The sequence below is a fragment of the Chiloscyllium punctatum genome, chromosome 20 (genome assembly GCF_047496795.1).
Source record: "Chiloscyllium punctatum isolate Juve2018m chromosome 20, sChiPun1.3, whole genome shotgun sequence".
Classification (NCBI taxonomy): Eukaryota; Metazoa; Chordata; class Chondrichthyes; order Orectolobiformes; family Hemiscylliidae; genus Chiloscyllium; species Chiloscyllium punctatum.
The window spans coordinates 14102344-14126136 of record NC_092758.1 but is presented as its reverse complement, the minus strand read 5'-3'; the positions used below and the strand labels follow the sequence as shown (position 1 = coordinate 14126136).

At 42.8% G+C, this 23793-nt stretch overlaps 1 protein-coding gene across 2 annotated transcripts in view; it reads left to right on the top strand.

The window, feature by feature from the left end:
* hdac3 (histone deacetylase 3) overlaps positions 1–23793 on the top strand; it is a 36990-nt gene that overhangs the window by 6814 nt on the left and 6383 nt on the right. For both annotated transcript variants that reach the window (XM_072590363.1, XM_072590364.1), the window contains exons 2-12: positions 1359–1441; positions 2999–3141; positions 5154–5235; positions 5598–5654; positions 5746–5801; positions 7540–7673; positions 8322–8402; positions 10126–10199; positions 14048–14112; positions 16259–16348; positions 21594–21652. In XM_072590363.1, coding sequence (XP_072446464.1) covers positions 1359–1441; positions 2999–3141; positions 5154–5235; positions 5598–5654; positions 5746–5801; positions 7540–7673; positions 8322–8402; positions 10126–10199; positions 14048–14112; positions 16259–16348; positions 21594–21652 — 924 coding nt within the window. The remainder of the gene's footprint in view (positions 1–1358; positions 1442–2998; positions 3142–5153; positions 5236–5597; positions 5655–5745; positions 5802–7539; positions 7674–8321; positions 8403–10125; positions 10200–14047; positions 14113–16258; positions 16349–21593; positions 21653–23793) is intronic.

Below are 23793 nucleotides of genomic sequence, written 5' to 3'. Positions count from 1 at the left end.
CAGACACAATATGACCTCCCAACTCCTGTACTCAATACTCTGACCAATAAAAGAAAGCATATCAAACACCTTCACTATCCTATCTACATGCGGCTGCACTTTTAAGGAGCTAGGAACCTGCACTCCAAGGTCTCTTTGTTCAGTAATACTCTGTAGGACCTTACCATTAAGTGTACAAGTCCTGCTAAGATTTGCTTTCCCAAAATGCAGCACCTCGCATTTATCTGAATTAAACTCCATCTGCCACCCCTCAGCCCATTGGCCCATCTGATCAAGATTTTGTTGTAACCTGAGGTAACCTTCTTTGCTGTCCACTAACCTCCAAATTTGGTGACCTCTGCAAACTTACTAACTGTACCTCTTCTGCTCGCATGCAAATCATTTATGTAAATGACAAAAAGCAGAGGACTGAGCACCAAACCTTGTAGCCCTCCACTGGTCACAGGCCTCCAGTCTGAAAAACAACCCTCCACCACCACCACCCTCTGTCTTCTACCTTTGAGCCAATTCTGTATTCAAATAGGTAGTTTTCCCTATATTCCATGAGATCTAACCTTGCTAACCAGTATCCCGTGGGGAACCTTGTCGAACGCCTTACTGAAGTCCATATAGATCACATCTACCGTTCTGCCCTCATCAATCCTCTTTGTTTACTTCAAAAAAACTCAATCAAGTTTGTGAGACATGATTTCCCATGCACAAAGCCATGTTGACTATCCCTAAACAGTCCTTGCCTTTCCAAATACATGTACATCCTGTCCCTCAGGATTCTGGTGAAGAGGTGAGAGAGAGGGAGTTACCCATGGTACAGGAATAAGGATTATGTGTGAATTAGTCTGTGTTCTGTCCCTTCTTTTAATGTTAAAAATCACACAACACCAGATCATAGACCAACAGGTTTATTTCGAAGTACTAGCTTTCTGACCACTGCTCCTTCAGGTAACTAGTGGGGCAGGGTCATAGGGACAGAAGTTATAGCAAAAGATCACAGTGTCATCCAGTTAAAACAATATATTGAATAAACTTAACAACAATCTAGGTTGTTGAATATATTGTTTTAATTGCATTACACTGTGATCTTTTGCTATAAATTCTGTGTCTTATGACCCTACCCTACTAGTTACTGGACAAAAGAGCAGTGCTCCGAAAGCTAGTGCTTCCAAATAAACCTGTTGGACTATAACCTGGTGTTGTGTGATTTTTAACTTTGCCCACCCCCAGCCAACACTGGCACCTCCTCATCGTGACTACCTTCTTTGAATACTTTTGCTTTCACTTCAAACCCTCAGTCCCCCTCCTGACCTATGATTTGGCAGCATACCACAGAATCCCTCTCACTGTTGCTTATCTTTGTCCAGGTGCTGGGCATCCCATGAAGCCCCATCGCCTGTCTCTCACCCACAGTTTGGTTCTACATTATGGACTCTATAAGAAAATGATGGTATGTATAATTTGAAAACTCTTGGTTTCATAGAATTAGATCAAATATACAGTATAGAAACAGATTTTTTGGTCCAACCAAATTGTGGTTGATGATAATATTTTCCTCCCACACAAATGACATCTTTCTTCCAGGAATCATCTATATCCTTCCTCAAATGTCCTTCATAAACAGGCTCAGGCAGCATTTTCCAAACTGGGGCATGACTATTCTTGGATTTGCAAAAGCACCAGATGGCATCATAAGCTCTGCTTCATCAGAGACTGCACCTTGCAGTGGCACCGAGGCCTGGGCAACATCTAGCCCTGTCCTTGCCCTCCCTGGCACTTGATCTTTCTGAGACAGATGTCAGAGAGGCTTCATAAACATCAGAAAGGCTACAAAACCTGAATGAGATATTGGCCCCAGGTTTGCAGCTTCATGAGGCGACAGGCCTGGGTTAACTCCCACTGTCCTTTGGAGGTGATGTGCGGGAGGGTAAATGCACAGTCTACCATCTTCAAAGGGGGCATTGTGCAGCAGGGTGACTGCTCAGCCTCCATCCTTTTAGGGAGCAGTGTGATTAGTGGTCATGCATGGTGACCCTGGGTAAGAAAACAGGATGAGCGGGGTGATGCTGAACCTTCTGTCACTTGTAAAATTGAAGAGCGTAGCTGGGTCCAAGCAACTACACAAAATAATATTTTTGCAGAGTACTTTAAAACACAGATTTTCATTTATTTGGTATGCAACTTTATTGCTCATGTCTGGGGTGTCAGATTAGGAAATGGTCTGGAAGCAGCAAGCTTGGTTCCACTGCAGCCACTTATCAGGGACATCATTTAAGTAACCCAAGCATTTAATCGAATTGAAAAGCTGAATGTTTGTGACTGGGTCTTTTGAAAAGAAAGATGAAAAGGTGCATTGCTCTTTGGTAGAACATCATTAAAGTAGTCTTTATCTTACTACCGTATAGTTAATGTATTTGGGTCAGATCCCTTTAGTTGAAAAATTTTGATCAGGGGTCTGACTAGCTGTTTTGGGATTTCCTCAGAAAAAGATAAATTGAACTACAATGGACTAATGTCATAAAACAGAGCATAAGCAAATGAAGAAATTATTTTTGTTTCTGGGGATGTGGATGTGTCTGGCATTCGTTGTTGCCCCTTAGTAAAATTACTGTCATTTGGCGAGTATAGAGTCATAGAGATGTACAGCATGGAAACAGACCCTTCGGTCCAACCTGTCCATGCCGACCAGATATCCCAACCCAATCTAGTCCCACCTGCCAGCACCCGGCCTATATCCCTCCAAACCCTTCCTATTCATACACCCATCCAAAATGCCTTTACGATGTTGCAATTGTACCAGCCTCCACCACTTCCTCTAGCAGCTCATTCCCAGTTTGAGTAATATACTATTTAAAAGGAGTAGGATAAAAGCATGTGGTATTAACTGGTTAGTTGTGTTTGTTAGTGTACTGTTACTCCATTTAACTGTTCTCCCCATTTGACACTTGGGGATGAGGGTAGACAAACCTGAGTGTAAAATTCTCAATGATTTTCTTGTTTCCAACAGGTGTTCAAACCCTATCAGGCCTCTCAGCATGACATGTGTCGGTTCCACTCTGAGGACTACATAGATTTCCTGCAGAGAGTGAGTCCCAACAACATGCAGGGTTTCACCAAGAGCCTGAACACCTTCAATGTTGGAGACGATTGGTAAGAGAGAAACAAGGCTGTACGTTTAAAAGTGGCAAACTGTGACTCTGCTGAACTGCTCCCTAGAGTCAGGATGTTTTTGTCTTTTTAATATTGTGTTGTTCCCACTTCAAGGGAGGGTTTGGCCTAGTAGTATTATCACTGAACTATTAATCCGGAGACCTGAGTTCAAATTCTGCCACAGCGTATGGTAGAATCTAAATTCAATAAAAATCTGGAATTAAGAGTCTAATGATACTTAGGCATTCAGTGCCAATTGTTGGATAAACTATCTGGTTCCCTAATGTCCTTTAGGGAAGTAAACGTGTCCTTACCTGGTCTGGCCTACACATGACCCCAGACCCACAACAATCTAGTTGACTCTTAACTGCCCTCTGGGCAATTAGGGATGGGTGATAAATGATGGCCAAGCTAGTAATGCTCACATTCCATGAATGAACAAAAAAAAACTTGCTGGCCTTCTATTTCGGAAAAATGACTTATACAGTGTCAGTCGCTGCTTAAACTGGAGTAAAGGATGCTTTCAGGAGCTGTTTCAGCACAATTCACGTGGCTCTACTTCAGGTTTTATTAAATGTAGATTTATGAAAGATGTTCTCAAACATGGCAAATCAGAACATTTGGAAGTATCTTGCAATTCAGTAGGAAGGCAAATTAAATGTTGGTCTTTATTGCAAGGCAGAATTTGTATAAATGTAGAGAAGTCTTGGAGATGTATGAAATGATCTTCAGTTGTGGTGACCTTAGCTGAGGAATGGTATACTTGCACAATAAGAGATTGGTAAGAGAAGATTCACTTGGCTGACTCCGAGGATGGAGTGGGTTGTCTTGGTGGAAAGTTGAATGAGTTGAGAGTGTACTAATTGGAGTTTGGAAGAATGAGAGGTGATCTTATTGAAAAAATATGATTGTGAGGGGGCTTAACAGTGTGGACGCTGAGAATATGTTTCCCAACATGGAGGAATCTGGAGCTATTCAAAAATAAGCCATCTCCACTTTCAGCCTGAGATAAGAAATGTCTTCTCTGAAAGAGGTTTCATTCTTTGGAATTTTGTTCCTCAGAAAGGAAGCTAGAGCATTGTCTTGAATATACTCAAATGATGTTTAAGTTATCGAAGCAGGCAGGAAAGTAAAATTGCAACCACAATCAGATCAGTTGCAATTGTAATGGCAGAATCAGCTTGAGGGACTGAATTGCCTACTCACTTATTTTTAAGGACCTACTCCCTGGAATGCCAAATCACTGAGCATCACTCAGGGCAGTAAGGCTCTTGAATCTGGTTAACAAGTACACAGAAGCTAGAAGAATAAGCTGAGTCACAGTTCAATCCATCTCCTGTGTTGTGAATGGGTTCCGTTCCTGAGTCTGTTCGCAAGTCTATTTGTATAATGCAGGATAATATAAATCAGCTGTTTCTAAGTGCAGGAAATGGTCATGTGTCAGATTTTTAAAATTACACCCCTGTGTGAGTTCGCATTCATAAGTATGAGTGTTTGTAAGTTAGACAATCTAAATCAAGGACCCCCTATACTTGAGTTCAGTGCACATTGATGGTGACCATGCACTGTCCCATGCATATCCTGCCACAAGACTATTGCTACGACTAGGCTATGAAATAATTGCATGTCTCTGATCAGACTTCTAGTCTGACACACCTCTGACCTCAAATACAGCTGTCTATTATATGGGTTCCTGTCTCTTCTAAGAATTCAGAGACTTCATAAGTGTCAAAACTACATATGTGTTTGAGAAAGATTGGGAAAGCTTATTAATGGACCTGAATTCCATGGAACAGTTTTTAATCTGTTGGATGTTGAGTAGACTTGAGTAACAGGTGGTGAGGAATTACCAGTTTTAAATTTCACTTTGTGAAGCTTGAAATTTGAACAACCAGCTTAGCCAGCTCTTCATAATATAACTTCTGTCTTTACCAGTATTGAGGGGTTACAGACTTCCAATAAAATGTGCATTAGCTGCTTGAATCTGAATGAAATTTATTTTGTATTTTCAGTCCTGTGTTTCCAGGATTGTTTGAGTTCTGCTCAAGATACACAGGAGCTTCTCTACAAGGCGCAACACAATTAAACAACAAGGTAACTCGAACATGTGTAGCTGTTCAAAAGCATGCTCGTTCAGCTATGTGGCTTGGCCAGTGTTTGAATATTGGGCCAGTATTTTTGGTCCTGAAGCTGATTCTGCACTCTCTAGTCACCTGGTTACGCACTCCTTATTTTGGATTGTCAGCATCATTTCTTTGTCCACCTCGTAGTCATGCTGTGTCTGTACTTCCCTGTGTCTTGGCTTATTTATTTCCCCTTCCTTGTTGACTTCTACCCTTCTCTTTTTTGTTCCCCCCTCTCTGCTAGCTGACTGCCTTCCTCGCCTGTCTATCCACACTGTCTGTTTTAAAAAAATATAAAGTCCAACCTGTTGATGAATGGCACTTTGTTTTAAGGTGTGTGATATCGCCATTAATTGGGCTGGAGGACTTCATCACGCAAAGAAATTTGAGGTATTGTGTTATATGATAAAACATCTGGCTAAGATCAGCACACCTGGACTTCATCTAAAGTCTCTCTTCTCAATCATTTCTCTTGCCACAGGCTTCAGGATTCTGTTATGTGAACGATATTGTCATTGGAATCCTGGAATTGCTAAAGTAAGACATTTTCAAAATTTTTTTTTTCAACAAAGCAGGAGATTGTAAGCTAATATTTCTCACTTTTTACAAGAACATGACAGACCATTGTTAACTGGGACTGATTTGTTGGAATTCCTTCATTGCACCAGTGACTGTGCTCTGAAGGATCAAATTGATAACGTGGTTGGGGCATCCTGAGAGAAAGATGGTGGATCCCTGCAGAATGTTTTGTGGAGTGTGTGATACCTGTGCAAGTTGAGATCAACAATTTTATTGTTCATGCTTCATTAGACCCCATTCACTTACAAGGCAAAAGTGAGGACTGCAGAGGCTGGAGATTAGAGTCGACAGTGTGGTGCTAGAAAAGCACAGCAGGTCAGGCAGCATCAGAGGAGCAGGAAATCAACGTTTCAGGCATAAGACTCTATGACTCTATTTGGATGAAGGGCTTTTGCCCAAAACGTCGATTTTCCTGCTCCTCGGATGCTGCCTGACCTGCTGTGCTTTTCCAGCACCACTCTCTCGACCTCGTTCGCTTACAGCTGGGTAGTTTAGTGCAGTTGTTCTAGAGCTCGGTCCGCAGAGACCTTGTGGGTGTATTGTACTCTGCATTCCCAGGAGTGGGTGAACACCTTGGACACCGTGGTCATGACTAACCGAACGAGAGGCAGCTGGTGGCACGATCTGCTCCTTCAGGCTTCTGTTCTCCTTAGAACAAGGCTGATGTCAGGCAACATTTCTTCAGCCAGGGAGTAGCTTAAATCTGGGATTCTGTTCCTCAAAAAAAAAGTTTTGAAGCTGTGGGGCCCAAGAAACCCAAATGGATAGATGGAATTAAGACAAAACTCATCACTGACCTAATTGAATTATCGGGAATGTGTATGGGGCTGTTTAGCTTCGTCGTTAACCCATTGCTCACCTCCTTGCCATATTGTTTCGAACTGGGTCACTGTGGTTCAAATCATTTACTTCTGACGGAATACAATTCGGAAGCTGTTGCTTGTTACATGGAAGAATTATTTTTGTGCCTCTGAATTTGTCAAAAGCCCACGTCTGAAACAAAAACAAGCAGGTCTGTCTGCGTCTGTGGAGGAAAAACAGGGTTTGCCTTTTGAGTCCGGTGACCCTCCTTCAGAATCGAGGAACAAGTGGTCTTTCTGTTGATGACAGGGTGTAGCGGGTTGGGGTGGTGGGAGGATAGATGGAGCCCAGAGAAAGAATAATATATGCATCCTTATTCTGAAAGGGATGGCTGATAGTAATCCTGGGAAGAAGAAAAGTTGAATTAAAAACCGAACAAACTGCAGATGCTATAAATCAGAGAAACAAAATCAGAAGTTGCAGGAAAAGCTCAGCAGACTTGGCAGCATCTGTGGAGAGAAATTAGAACTAACATTTTGGAGTGAGGGAGGGTCACTTGGCCCAAAACGCTAACTGTAATTTTTCACCGCAGATGCTGCTAGGCCTGCTGAGCTTTTCCAGCAATTTCTGTTTTTGTTTCAGAAGAAAAGCTAGATAGGTGGTAATGGCTTAGCTCTGCTGAACGCCATCCTTGTCATGAAAGTGCTTGGAAGTGGGGAGTAGGTCAAAGATGTGAAGTGACATTCAGGCTCTCAACTCATTGTTGAGTCCTGAAGGCTGCAGCGGGAACAGAAATGCTGTCCTTCCATCTGCATCTGTCAAAGGCCCATGTCTATTGGATCTTGTAACTCTACAGGCGAGTCTGAACTCCAGTAACCATTTTGCTTCCCTGCAGGTATCATCCACGTGTCCTGTACATTGATATTGATATTCACCACGGTGATGGGGTGCAGGAAGCCTTCTACCTGACTGATCGAGTTATGACTGTATCTTTCCACAAGTATGGGAACTACTTTTTTCCTGGAACAGGTGAGGATTTTGCAGCTAGTGACCAGAACGAGAGGCAAAAATAAAATTCAGTGCCTTTTTTCCACTGAAACATGAGTTCTCTGGTTTTATGCCAGCAGTTCCCTGAGGCAGTGGTGTGCAGTCACAGGGGTGGTGCTGAGGGAATTCTCCCTTGTGTGAACTGTTGTCCTTTGTCTGAGATGTTCAGTTACGGTCCCATTTACTTGTCCAGATGGATGTTAGCCAACTCATCTCGACTGGGTATTTAGAAAATTGCAGGAAGCTCTACTGGTGTCTAGGCTAGCATTTTTCTCAACAGCCTGCCGCATTGAAAGTAACAATCAATCATTCACATCATCACTGGAAATTTAAAGATAACCCAAAAATGCTGGAAATAAGCAACAGATTATTTCATATTAACTAGGTTTGTATTTTCTTACAAATAGAAGAGCATGTCGTCTTGTTGATATGTTTAAACTTGTTGATGGGCTGGATTATAACTTTTCTCTGACGTGGAAAGTCCAGGATGGGTTTAATGGAGTGAATGGACACATTTATTACTTGTTTCAGAGTTTGTTTCTTTTCAGATTTTTATTGTTTCATAGTACTTTTTAATCAAAAAACATTGTTCCATTTTGAAGAGTGAGGTGTTTGAAATTCTTTTCGTAGGTGACATGTACGAAGTTGGTGCAGAAAGTGGCCGGTATTATTGCCTGAATGTTCCCCTCCGGGATGGAATCGATGACCAAAGTAAGGAGAGGAACTTTCAGTCTCATCTATATCTCAATCTGTCAAATACTGTTCCACTCTCAGTCTTCTAAGCTGTCTTTCAAACTTTTGTTTAAAAAAATCATTCCCAGGATGTGGGCATTGTTCAGCATATATTACCCATTCCCAGTCACCCCGAGATGATGATGGTAGGCCTTCTCTAACCACTGGTACACATCTTTGGGGAACCAGCATTTCATGTCGCACGAGGACATTAGGGATTTTTACGACAATCTGCCAGTTTCACGGTCAATTACTGTGACCAGCTTTTAATTTTTTTTCTGATTCTGTATAAGAGTCTGAATTCAGGGTTATATGGAAGTTTTGAATTATCTGGGTTAATATTAGTCCAGGCTTTTGGATCATCAAACCCAATATATGTTCATTATGCTACCTTTATTAGTGCTGTTCAAAGTGTACTAAGATGCTGACATGTGTCGATGATGTGAAATGTGGAGGAGCGGTTTGTATGAACAATCTGAGCAGTTGCAATTTTTGACCAACTGAATGGGGTAGGTAAATCTGGGCATATATTTTGAGTAGTATACTACTGGCCTACAGAACTGGATGACACTGTCTTAAGGGTGTGAAGAAGTTGAGGGCACACATCCAGGGCTATCCTTTCACACACGGGCTGCTGCTGGAACATGGTGACTGGGAATAGCATTCATTTTGAAACCAAAAAAAAAGACATTTAAGATTAAAAGAAAATACTGTAAATACTCAGCAGGTAGCATCAATAGAGAGTAATCAAAGTTAACATTTCAATATTAGATTAGATTAGATTACTTACAGTGTGGAAACAGGCCCTTCGGCCCAACAAGTCCACACCGCCCCGCCAAAGCGTAACCCACCCTTACCCCTACATCCATATCTACCCCTTACCTAACACTACGGGCAATTTAGCATGGCCAATTCACCTGACCTGCACATCTTTGGAGTGTGGGAGGAAACCGGAGCACCCGGAGGAAACCCACGCAGACACGGGGAGAACGTGCAAACTCCACACAGTCAGTCGCCTGAGGCGGGAATTGAACCCGGATCTCTGGCGCTGTGAGGCAGCAGTGCTAACCACTGTGCCACCGTGCCACCCACTGGCTTTTCAGAGATGGAATGCACTGTCTGAAAGATTGAGGAAACAGATTTGTTTGAAACTTCCAAAAGGGAATTAGATGATTGCCCAGGGCTGTGGGAAGAGGTCATAGCAGTAGCAGTAATAAGAAGAGTCATTGCAATCACTATGGGTTCTTCCTGTGCTGTATCTCCCTACAAGAGCCGGGTGCTATAATGGGAGTTGATGGGGTTAGTGTTCTGGAAGAGTGGGATCCAATGGATTGAAAGGCAGATTTCCCTTTAATCTCTCAATTTGGACTGAGAGTCTGCACAACAATAAGGAGCATTGTATCAATAAATGTCAGGTAGTCAGTTGGCATTTAAAGAAGTCCAGGAGTCCATTACTGGTCGTCACTTGACCTCTGTCAAAAGCACTCGTGTGATGCCATCTGGGTCCCATTTTGTCATTCTGTTCCTGGCCTTGGGTTGGCTAATGAACAGTTGAAACATCACTACAGAAGGTGACCAAAACCAGTGGATCCTTGTTGATCCCTCTCTCAATTCACTACTTTTCTCCTGTTTTAGCACCAGGTTAATGGGGGTAGTCTTGTGTTCTGATTTGAAGATAACTTTTTTTTTGATTGGTTTTCAGGTTACAGGCTCTTGTTTCAACCAGTTATCAAACAGGTGGTGGATTTCTACCAGCCGACATGTATAGTGTTACAAGTAAGTTTACTTTTTAATTCTTTACCTGTTGCCTCGCTGTCTTCTCCCACTAATTTTCTCAGAAATATATTATTGATAGTAAAAACCTATTATTAATGGACAGAAAAGGGTGGAGACAGCCTTTGATTGATTGTTTGTTTTACCATTCTGTTTGTAGTCAGCTGGTAATGGTGGAGAGAAGCTATTAGATTTGCAAAGTTGGTACAGAAACAGGGAGATCTGGCATGTAAAACCCTGAAGATGTCATGGCAAATTGAAAAGGCTGTTTCTTTCATTTGTGAAAAAAAACAGTACATTGGGATTGCTAAATAGAGGCGTAGAGTACAAATGCAGTGATATTACATGCAACCTTTATAAAGGTCTTAGCTGGAGTATTGTGTCCAATTCTGGACACCACACTTTAGAAGATGACAAGGCTTTGGAGAGGTGGCAGAGGAGATGTGCGAGGGTGGTACCAATAATGAAAATATGGAGGGGCTGTGTTTGTACTCCATAGAGCAGAGAGCATTAAGGTGAAATTTGATTGTTGTTTTGATGGTTTTAATGGAGGAAATGCAAAACTGTTTTATTTGGCAGCAAGTTCAGTAATCAGGGATCTAACAAAAATGAAAAGATTTAGTCGAGTCAAATCAAATGCATTCTTACATGGTATGACTCAATACCAGTCTGAGTGATACGTTTTGTTTTCAGTGGGTTAGGGGCTGTTAAGTTTTGAATTGTTGATTGTTAAGACTTGCCTATTTTCACCTCTAATAGCACCCAACACTGTCCCTGACTTCACTCAAATACTGACGATATCCCAATTCATAACTTTGTCTACTCTGGAGTTATCGATTCCAAGCATTCCACCTACTTTAAATTTGGGGTTATCCAAAGCACTTGTACATTTCTTACCTGATGAAGAGCTTTTGCCTGAAACGTCGACTTTCCTGCTCCTTGGATGCTGCCTGAATTGTTGTGCTTTTCCGGCACCTCTAATCCAGAATCTGGTTTCCAGCATTTGCAGTCATTGTTTTTACCCATTTTTTAATTTACCTCATTTACCCTCTACCCCTGTGGCTACTGTTCTACATTAGCTCATGGATAAGGAACCACTTGATTTTATAATTCTCGTCCTTGTTCTCAAAGCCTTCTCTGCTCTCTACTCTGTCATCTCCTCCAAGCTATCTATTCAATTCAGTTCTAGCCTGTGGAATCGGTGCCTTCAGCTACTTGAGCTCTAAGTTTGGAATTTCCTCCCAAAATTGTCCCATCACTTCTTTCCTCCTTTGAATGTTTAAAAACTTACCTCATCTGCCCTATTTTCTCCATAATCGCTGAATTGTTACAGTGCAGAAGGTGGTCATTTGATGTCTCATATTTGCACCAGTTTTCTGAAGGAGCATCTTGACTGACTGCTATCTTTTGCCATAATTCCAGCAATTTTTACTATTTAAATAATCATCTAGTGCCCTCCTGAATGCTTGAATTGAGTGCGCCTCCATCACATTTCCAAGTAGTGCATTCCAGATCCTAACTACTCATGTGAAAGTTTCTCCCCACATCATTTTCAATGCGTTTTTTAAAAAAAATCTGTGCCCTCTTTTCCTTCATCCAATTCAGAGCATCAGCTTCCCCTCTCTACTTTGTCCAGAACCCACATAATTTTAAAATCATCTATCAGTTCTCCCCTTGGTTTTATCCTTTCTAAGGATGACTGTCTCAACTCCTCCAATCTATTCTCATAGCTACAGTTTCTCATCCCTGGAACATAGCAAGGAATTTCAAAGTCTTTTTGAGGCACAGCAGCAGTAAAAGGTGGTAATAGGAGGACTATGCATCAAAAAGGAAATTTGCACAATTTTACTATTTATGTGTTCAGAAAAGTCTTTGGGATTCCCTGGTATGTTAGCTACCAGTTTTTCTTTTTGTGTTTCCTTTTCGCATTTATTTGTTTTTTTTTCACTTTCCTTCTGAACATTTGTGCTCATCTAGGATCCAAATTGTATTTCCTATCTGACATCTGTCATAAAGACGCTTACTTGTTTCATTAAGTGAGTGCTGAATTTCTTTGAATTTCTTTAAAAGGCGTATATCTTGATTCTGTCTGAGCCACCTCTCGTTTGAAGATTGTCTGTTGTTCTACAGGTTTTCCCACCAACCTTTATCTATTCAATCCAGCTCTGTTTGTCCCACTGAATTGGCTGTTTCCTAGTTGATTACTTTTACTCTGGATTGTCCATTATCGGTTTCCACTTTCACCCTAATTGTCAATGATCACTGTAGCTAAAATGTTCTTCCACTAACACCCGACCCACTTCGTCTATCTTATAGCCAGGTCTAGTAGTGTTTTCTGATTGGACTGGACAGATACTGCTGTAAAAGAAATTCTGCTGAACCTAATCTAAGAACACTACCCTTAACATTACCACTATCCCAGTCTATATTCAGGTAATTCAATATCCCACTTTAACTACTCTATCATTTTTGCACTTCTCTGTAATTTCCTTGAAGATTTGTCTCTGTCCTTTATACTCATCACCCGAGTCACGTAATTACCGTTGTCTTATTCCTTAACTCCAGACAAATCGATCTTGACTTTGAACTCCCAAGACATAACCTTTTCTCACACTGCACTTCTCTCCTTAACCCATACTGCTTTCTTTTCTTTCCTATATTTTTGAAGCACTTTGTAACGAAGAATGTTAAGCATAAAGTGCTGCCGTTCCTACAGCCTAGTCTCTGTAATCAGCACAAAATCATAATTTCACATGGCAATCTGCAACTGTAACTCACCGATCTTTCTCACTTTACTCAATGCATTCATATTTGTGCAGCACAACCCTGGTTTAGAAAGTTTTAATTTCTCCCTTTTTCCACCGTCGGCTGTAAACTTATTATTCTCTGTTCAAGTGCAGCCTATCTCTCTCAATATTTCATGCAACCTGGCCTTATTCTCTAATATTCTCTCCTGGTTCCCACTCCCCATTTAGAGTTAGTTCATTGGCGCTAGCAAAGTGCCCTGCGAACAACTCTGTACCAGCTGTTCCTGAAATGTCCCGAACTCGTGTTAATTTAGATTGTGTGAAATGTCCCTGACTCTCCGTAGGCATTCTACAATTGTCCTGCCCTAATATAACCTTTTGTAGATAGTTTTAATCATCCTGTTTAGATGTGTCATGTCATGTCTCTAGAGCAGGTGGGAGCCTTCACTTGAGTCTGCTGGTGAAGTAGGGACAGTACCACTGCGTCAAAGGGGCATCTAATCTTACTTTTTTTTTTACTACTAATTTTTAACCTTCAGTTTATAGTTAATGAAATGTGCTGGTCCTGTGAAAATAAAATCAGAGTGTCTTCACCTGGCCCCCTCGAATTGTTTCAGCTCCTGTACTCTTGGAGACTCCTGAAAACAGATAAATGAGAAAACACCATTCTCCCTCATTTGTCAAACCCTCATTTACTCCACTCTGCATGCTACATGTCTTGCCCATACTACTAGCTCCAGATGTGTGCTCTCTGGCAGTTACAGAATCATTTAAAGCAGTTAGCTAATTGGCCGATCTCTCTTTCTCTCTGGCAGAGAGCTTGATTAGACCAACTAAAGCAGTGTATTTATTTAAGATGTTAGTTGCAAGCAAGCCGCACTATATTTTATAAGAAAAGCGATTTACCCTATAAAATTTGCGAAGGCACTCCCTTACTGAACTGTGATTCCTCTGTCTCCCTGCACTTTTGCGGCTTGTTATATCTTGCTTGATAATGCATCTCTGACACAACTTTGCTTTTGCAATGTTAAAGCTACTCTACAAATGCAGTTGTCCTCATTGCTGTACGTGCCTTTGTCTGACGTTGTTCATTTATTTTTCCAGTGTGGTGCGGATTCTCTCGGCTGTGATCGCCTCGGTTGCTTCAATCTCAGTATAAAAGGACATGGGTAACATACAGCTTTCTTGCATTATGCTGACCTGACATGACAGTGATTTATACTGACAACCGTAGAGTCATAGAGACGTACAGCATGTAAACAGACCCTTCATCCAACTCGTCCATGCTGACCAGATATCCTAACTTAATCTAGTCCCATTTGTCAACACTTGACCCATATCCCTCTCAAAGCTTCCTATTCATATACCCATCCAGATGCCTTTTAAATGTTGCAATTGTACCAGCCTCCACTACTTCCTCTGGCAGCTCATTCCGTATACTCACCATCCTCTGTGTGAAAAAATTGCCCAATAGGTTCCTTTTATTTCTTTCCCCTCTCACCCTAAACCTATGCCCTCTAGTTCTGACTCCCCCACCCCAGGGAAAAGACCTTGTCTATTTACCCTTTCCATGCCCCTCAGCGAGTAAATTTTCCACGAACTTGTCTTATCTGACATCTGAGTTAGCAGTTCTATTGTCTACATAATGGTAGAAGGCAAATTAGATGAAACTTCTGTTTTCATCTAGTTGCTTCTATGGTTCACCAGTTCATGGTTTTTTTAGATTAGATTAGATTCCCTACAGTGTGGAAACAGGCCCTTCAGCCCAACCAGTCCACACCGACCCTCCGAAGAGTAACCCACCCAGACCCATTTCCCTCTGACTAAAGCACCTAACACTATGGGCAATTTAGCATGGCCAATTCACCTGGCCTGCACATCTTTGTGATACGGGAGGAAACTGGAGCAAACGCACGCAGACACTGGGAGAATGTGCAAACTCCACACAGACAGTTGCCCCCAGGCTAGAATCGAACCTGGGACCCTGGCCCTGTGAGGCAGCAGTGCTAACCACTGAACCATCGTGCCGCCTGGTTATAAAAAGACATTGCACTCTTTGCTAAGCTGTGATTTTGTGGATGTCACGGTATTTTGCTGCTGCTGCTGCTGCACAGTCTGTTTGTGCTGCAGATTCCTCGCACACAATGCCCTGGATAGCAATCTGAATGGTAAAGTATTCCCATTGAAGAAAGATTAGTGCTTATATAACGTCTTTTGTGACCTCAGGATGTCTCAAATTGGGAGTGTGTAGTTACTGTGGAGTCATTAATGTGCACAACAGGATCCTGCATGGCAGCAGCATGATAGAATAATCTGTTATAGTGATGTTGGTTGAGGATGAAATATTAACCTCAGGGCTCAACAGAGAACTCCCCTACTCTTTAAAATAGTGGGAGGCTCTACCTGAAATTTTATTGAGCCAAAACACCACTAACACTGCAGTAGTTTCCCTGTGCTGGCCCTGGGGTTATCAGACTCAATATTATATTCAGATCGCTGTGGAAACCCACAGCCACTAGGTTAAGGGCATTGTCTCCCATTGAGCCACAGATGACATTTGACTTGCATCAAATTGCCCCATTGCATTCCTTTTGACAGCATCTGTGTACACCCATCAGACTCTCGCAGTTTTATTGTGTTATTCCCGCGACAACCCATATCCAAAAGCCAGAGTCGAGAGTGTGGTGCTGGAAAAGCACAGCAGGTCAGACAGCTTCCGAGGAGCAGGAGAATCGACGTTTCAGGTATAAGCCCTTCATCAGGAAGGGCTCCTGCTCCTTGGATGCTGCCTGACCTGCTGTGCTTTTCCAGCACCATATTCTCGACTCTGAGCTCCAGTATCTGCAGTCCTCACTTTCACCCCATGTCCAAAAGCCAACCAAGCTCATTGGTTGTCGACTTTTCTGCTCTACAGCTAACTTTGCAAACAAAAATATCTCTTGTTTGGGTTCCATGGGAAAGCTTCTTCCAGTTTGCACACTAATCACGTTCCTCTGACTTTAGATCCAACAATCCAGTATGGTGTTGATATATGAAGCTAAACTTTATTTTCAGAAGACTTTACCTCAAAATAATTTTTCGAAATAACTGCATTATATGCAGTAGATAAAAAATGGTCTTGAGCTAGGAATTTCAAAGCTGATATGTTTACATATTTGAAAATGGTTTCAAAACCAAACTGACTTGATAGGGTTAAGACATTGATTAACTACGATCTTAATTGAGTCGCTTCCTCCTGCTTCTCTGATCCTGAAACGTCAGTGGTGCAGAACTGGAGTTGTTTGTGCATTCATAATGTGAATTCTGTTTTTGCAGGGACTGTGTAGAGTTTGTGAAAAGCTTCAGCATTCCTCTACTGGTGATGGGAGGTGGGGGATACACTGTTCGGAACGTTGCTAGATGCTGGTGAGTGAATGATGATGTGAAAGCTCACAATTAAAGGTGATAAGAAGCATTGGAGGGGTGTGACCCTTTTGAAATGGAACTTCAAATTTTCACAAAACACGACTTGTCTCTTAGATTAGAGAGGGTTTACATTTGTTGGCAACATACATTAAGTTGGTACAGGAACCAATGTAGTTGGGAGCAGAGAGTTGCAAAGGGTCATTAATGAGTTAAGTGAGTGGGCAAAACTGTGGCAGATGGAATTCAGTGTGGGGGAGGTGAGAGGTCATCCACTCAGGACATAAACAATGAGCATTGTATTTACTAAAGTGAGTGTTGCTGGGAACTGTGGAGGAGCAGAGCGAGTTAGAGGTCAAAATCCGGAAATTACTGAAAGCAAGCAGACAGGACCAGAAAATAATTAAAAAGCCTCTGGAATGTTGGCTATTACCTTGAATGGTGGCTTACAAAGGAGGTGAATATGAAATTATAGTTTGTTACCTTGCCAGTTCCTCGGGATCAAGGATAACTTGTTTCCTGTCTGGAGGTGGCGTACCTATGTTGACTAAAACGTTCCTGGCTGGATCTGTGCACCCTGCCGTGACTGGTTTTGGGCACGGTCACGTGTTATGCTTGGGTTTCAAACACTCATTCCACTTTTGGCACTTGGCCACCATCTAGTCCTGTTGGAGATGGTCACAGTGCTTTGGCACCTTCATGGATGTATATTCTTTTTGGACAAGAGATTCCCAAGAGTCTTGAGTTTATAAAGAGCTCCAGGATGACATTGTCTGGAGTAACTGCTTCCATTTCTGGGATTGAATGAATGAATCACACCTCAGGAACAACATATTGTCTTAAAGGGAGTGAAGAAAAGATTGACCAGACTGATACAAGAACTAAAAGTGTTAGATGATGAGGATACCTTAGATAGACTATGTTTGTATAAAACATTGATTAGAAGGTGATCTAATTGAGGTGCTTGAGATGATTTGGAGGATTTCATAGAATCCCTACAGTGTTGAAGCAGGCTATTCAACCTATTGAGTCTACACTGAACCTCCAACGAGCATTCCACCCAGACCCACCCCATACCCTATCTTAGTAGTCCTGTATTTTCCATGGCTAATCCATCTCTCCTGCACATCCCTAGCAATTTAGTATGGCCAGTCCACCTAACCTGCACGTCTTTGGAGTGTGGGAGGAAATCGAAGTACCCAGAGGAAACCCATTAAGACGCTGAGCGAATGTGCAAACTTCATACAGGTACCTGAGGGTGGAATTGAACCTGGGTCCCTGGTGCTGTGAGGCAGCCAAGCTAACCACTAGTTCGATAGGGGAGCTACAGGGAAACTGTATCCTCTGCTGAAGGAGGCCAGAACAAGGTGATAAACATTAAAATTATAGCCAGTCTGTTTTGGGGTGATGTCAGGGAACACTCCTTCATACAGACTGTTCCCAAAAGGCTGTTAAGGCCAGGAGGTCCATTGAAAATGTCAAAGCTAGGGTGGATAGAATTTTATGAAAGCAAAATACGCTAGAAGCTGAAATTTGAAAATGCTGGAAATATGCAGCTTTTTAAATCTGTTTGTGCTGATGCTAGGCCAGGATTTGTTACCCATCTGTAATTGTACTTAAGAAGGTGGTGAGCTACCCTCTGGAACAGTGCAGTCCTTGAGGTGTAGAGCACCCACTTAGGGAAGAAGTTCCATGATTTTGACCCAGCAACACTGAGAGCAGTGATTTAGTTCCAAACCAGGAGGTGTGTGACTTGGAGGGGAGTTTGCAGGTGGTAATGTTTCCATGTATTTGCTGCCTTTGTAGATGGTAGTGTTCAAAAGGTTGTAAGCTACTGTTCATGGCAACTTGGTAAGTTGTTGTAGATGGTAAACACTGCCAGTGTATGGTTGGTGGAGTTTATGGATATGGTGCCAATCAAGTGGGTCTGTTTTGTCCTGGATGGTGTAAGGCTTCTTGAGTGTTGTTGGAATTTCACTCATTGCCAGACAAGTGGGTAGTATTTCATCATACTTCTGACTTGTTGCTGGTAGACAAACTTTGAGGAGTCAGGAAGTGAATTATTTGCTGCAAGATTCCTAATGTGTGACCTGCTCTTGTAGCCACTGTATTTATATGGGCAGTCCAGTTCAATCTCTGGTCAATGGTAACCACCAGGATGCTGGTCGTGGGGGAGTCAGCAATGGAAATTCCATTGATTGTCAAGGAATGATGGTTAATTTTTTTCTTGGTGGACAACGTCATTGCCAGGCACTTGTGTGGCACAAAGATTATTTGCCACTTATCAGCCCATGGCTGAAAATGTGTTGCTGGAAAAGCGTAGCAGGTCAGGCAGCATCCAAGGAACAGGAGAATTGACGTTTCAGGCATCAGCCCTTCTTCAGGAATCAGCCCATGCCTAGATATTGTCCAGGTCTTGTTTCAGTACATGATTCATCATGAATGGTGCCTAACATCATGGATTCATCAATGAGAATCCGCAGTTACTCAGCTTATGTTGGAGAAAAGGTCATTGAATGAAGCAGCTGAAGATTATTGGGCTAAGGAAACTACTCTGAGGAACTCCTGCAGGGATGCCCTGGAGCTGAGATGATTGACATCCAAGTACAGCTGCCACCTTTCTGATAAGTGTGGAGCTAACCAGCAGAGTGACTTGTAATGACTGCAGGTTCCCTCTCGATGAACCCTCAAGTGTGGATGTCCACCATGAAACAGGGGCACAGGCATGGTGCTATGACTCCTCCAAATCCAGCTGCCTGGACCTATTGATGACCAGTTTAACTAGGGCCACAAGAAGGTCCTCTGTTCTGCCCACCCTCCTCCAAACAGGGTGCCAATAAGCCAGAGCATGGAGCTGAAGTGCAATCAGCAACTTAAAAGCAGCCCTTGTAAGAAACTAAACAGGCTGCAACTGACAACATTCAACAGAAGCATGAAATACAGTTTCCACCAGGCCACAAAAACTGCCGATGGCCTGCTCCCCAGCGATTGAATGTAACCTTCTGTTGCTTGAAGCTGCAACATGCAGCACACTCCATCCTCAGGCCTGCTGGAAAGAAGGAAAGCCCTTTGATAGAGGGCCCTCCACTGTTGACCTCCACCAGATGGTAGAATGTCATACCAAGGGCTAACCAGACAGCGGATAAAGTGGAACATGTGCAGGGAACTTCTCTGTGCTGTTGTGATGGGTATGGAGAGAATTTCCCTGAGACTGTTCAAATTGATTAAAGAGATCTTGTGTAGTTCCTTGACAGTTGAGTCCCCAGGTAGACAGGATAGTGAAGAAGGCATTTGATATGCTTGCCGTTAGTGCTCAGTGCATGGAGTATAGGCGTTGGGAGATAATGTTGTGACTGAACAGGACATTCCCTAGGCAACTTTTAGAATACTGCATTCAATTTTGGTTTCCCTGCTATTGGAAGAATGTTGCAAAACTTTAAAGGGTTCGGAAGGAATATGTCGTCAGGGTGCAACACATTGGCAGGAGGCTCAGTGTTAGGGTAGTGCTGCAGGCTCTGAAGGTGGAAAGTCACCTGGGTGCAACTGGTAGCACCTGTCCCTACCCCAAGTTGGAGACTCAGTACTCAACAGTGTTCCAGTGTTAGTTTTTATCCCAGAAAACCCTGATGGGTTTAATCTTCATGTCTGTAACAACTTCCATGGGGGAGACCGAAGTGACCAGCCACTACCAAAACGTGACAACAGGGAATGATTAAAATTAAGGAAGACTGGCATTTGTTATGCCTGTTTAGCTTCATGTCTCAAATCACTTTACAGCCAATGAAGTGCTTAGTTAAGAATAACTTAAGTCTTATCGAAGTATAACGTACAGTTACAGTTGTACCATAGGAAATGAGGCTAATGTGATCACTCAGCTAGCCATGTTTGATACTTGATCAGTATCATAGTGATTGTTGGGTGATTCATATTGGCACCAGGAATAGTGGGCAGCACGGTGGCACAGTGGTTAGCACTGCTGCCTCACAGCGCCAGAGACCTGGGTTCAATTCCCGCCTCAGGCGACTCTGTGTGGAGTTTGCACGTTCTCCCCGTGTCTGCGTGGGTTTCCTCTGGGTGCTCCGGTTTCCTCCCACAGTCCAAAGATGTGCTGGTCAGGTGAATTGGCCGTGCTAAATTGCCCGTAGTGTTGGGTAAGGGGTAGATGGAGGGGTATGGGTGAGTTGCGCTTCGGCAGGTGCGGTGTGGACTTGTTGGGCCGAAGGGCCTGTTTCCTTACTTACACTGTAAGTAATCTAATCTAATCTAATCTAATATATCCCCTTTCCTTGTTTGAAATAGTACAGTGAGATCTTTGTGTCCACCTGAGGATCAGGTGGGCCTTGATTTAATGTTTTATTCACGAGATATTCCCTCTAACAGTGCAGCAGTCCCTCAGTTCTGTACTGTGTGTGTGTGTGTCTCTATCCGAGGCTGGAGTGCTACCCAGTTGGGAACTGAAGCTCCTGGAACTCTTGCCAAGTGTATTGCTGTTTTGCCTGTGTTGTGTTTTCAGTTTGACTGTGTTTTCTATTCAGTTTGCAGATGTTGCCCAAATGAAGCATTTTGTGCACAGACTAAACATTGATGCATATGCTTATCAAGTTGCTGTCACGTGGTGTTAGAATACTCATTAGTTTCCCAGAAGGGTGAAATCCTCTTGGCTTGATTACCAGTTAATACGCAGTGAACTGACCTTGATTGGAGGAGACTCGAGCAGGAGGTTGTGATCAGGCATACACTGCCTGCAATAGAAATTTGGTGGTATCTTTCAGAACTGGATAAGTTTTTGAAAAGGGAGGATGTTCAGGGGGAACTAATGAGGTAGCTCTTTCAAAGTGGTGGCATCAACAAGATGGGCCAAATGGCCTGCTGTGTTGCAAAATTCTATGAACTCTTGGGCAGCTACTATTGACGTTAGCATCAGGAGTGGAAATCGGCCACTGTCTGTTCTGACTCAATAATCCAGTACCTTCTGAGAATGTAAATACATAAGCTCAGGGACAGGATGTGATGCAGCTCTCCATTCTACGAAGGGTAGCCTGTCAGGCACTCACTGTTGACTTGCCACGTATGGCTAGGGTCCTGGAAGAAATTCAGTACATGCAGAAATGTACTACAGCATGGAGTTGATGCTTTCAGGAGAGGTTGGGAGAAATTGCATTAGCAGTGATTATTTGAAGTGGGTTTAGTCTAAAGTTCATGGGTGAGCTTATTGGTATCCAACTTACCATTTTACTATCTCCTGTAGGACTTTTGAAACCTCATTGCTCGTTGATGAAGAGATAAGCGATGAGCTACCTTACAACGGTAAGTACGTTTCAAATTCTACCTGTGGAGCATCTAAAGGAATTATATTGGACTTCCTATATTCATGGAATGGTTTTTACATCCAGGAGGAACTAAAAACCCACAAAAATTGTGAATGTGTTTTCAAATGACACTGTATGGTTCTTTAAAAACACCTAACTGAGTCATTGTGACTCCCCCAAAACTTCAAAGTTTGTGAGAAGATTTGTAGCTCGGGTGCTCGTTGTTGTGGTTCTGTTCGCCGAGCTGGGAATTTGTGTTGCAAACGTTTCGTCCCCTGTCTAGGTGACATCCTCAGTGCTTGGGAGCCTCCTGTGAAGCGCTTCTGTGATCTTTCCTCTGGCATTTGTAGTGGTTTGAATCTGTCGCTTCTGGTTGTCAGTTCCAGCTGTCCGCTGCAGTGGTCGGTGTATTGGGTCCAGGTCGATTAGATTAGATTAGATTAGATTACTTACAGTGTGGAAACAGGCCCTTCGGCCCAACAAGTCCACACCGCCCCGCCGAAGCGTAACCCACCCATACCCCTACATCTACATCTACATCTACATTTACCCCTTACCTAACACTATGGGCAATTTAGCATGGCATAAGATGTGCTTATTGATTGAATCTGTGGATTGAATTCATAGAACAGGCCATCACCATAGGACAGAACAGGACCACACACCGCAGAAAAAATGGCCAAACTAACACACAACAGAGAGGACACCACAACACACACCTGGGTTAGAAACCTCTCCCACAGACAGCTCACAGACGCAGAAAGAACAATACTGGCCAAGGGACTCAACTACTACCACAGGGATGCCAAGACAGCAGACTTCCTAGCAGCACTAGAATGCACACTCAGGAACAATGGACTGACAGAAGAGACATAACAAGCAGTGAGACAAAGTATCGTACCTCTGATAACAAGGAAAAGACAAACACATAACCTCAACACCAAGGAGAGGGAAGCACTAAAATCACTAAGAAATGATAAGAACATAATCATACTACCAGCAGACAAAGGCAGAATGACAGTCATCCTGGACAAAACAGAGTACATCCAAAAAGCGCAACAACTACTTGCAGATACCAACACCTACCAAAAGAGGGAGTTTGACCCCACCCCACAGCTCACCAATAGGATAAACAGCACACTGAGGAATCTACAAAAAAACGGACAGATAACCAGGTTTGACCTACAAAGAATGAAACCTGAAAGTAATAACACCCCCAGATTCTATGGACTACCTAAAGTGCACAAACCAGCCATCCCACTCAGACCCATAGTATCACTACCAGGGACACCATCATACAAACTGGCTAAAGAACTACAGCAGAAACTGAAACACCTGATCAGTGGATCCAGACAATCTATACAATCGACACAGGAATTCTTGGACATCATCAGAAATATACACATAGACAAGGACGAAACTATGGTCTCATTCGATGTAACGGCACTGTTGACCTCCATCGACAAAACCCTAGCCAAAGAAACAATAGCCAACCTGCTGGACAGACATAACAGACAACAGGACGTTGAACCTATCAACAAAGACGGCATACTCAAACTACTGGACTTGTGTCTCTCAAAAAACTTCACATTCAACAACCAAATATATGAACAAATCAACAGCACACCCATGGGCTCACCCATCTCTGGACTCCTAGCAGAAGCGGTAATGTAAAGATTAGAGCAAACAGTCTTACCACAAATTCAACCCCAACTCTGGGTCAGATGTGTAGATGAAACCTTTGTAATCATTAAAAACACAGAAATAGAGAACACACACCGGATCATCAACGCCACACTCACAGGAATCCAATTCACTAGAGAGGAAGAAAAGGACAACCAACTCCCATTCCTAGACGTGATGGTACAGAGAACACCGAACGGAGAATTCACCACAAAGGTTTACAGGAAAGCCACACATACAGACCAAGTCCTAAACTATGAAAGCAACCACCCCAACGCACACAAAAGAAGTTGCATCAAGACACTGTTCAAAAGAGCCACAACACACTGTAGCACACCAGAATTGCAAAATGAGGAAGAAGAACATCTATACAATGTATTCGCCAAAAACGGTTACCTCCGCAATTTCATCAACAGATGCCTAAGGGAAAGACAACGGCATGAGGACATGCCGCAA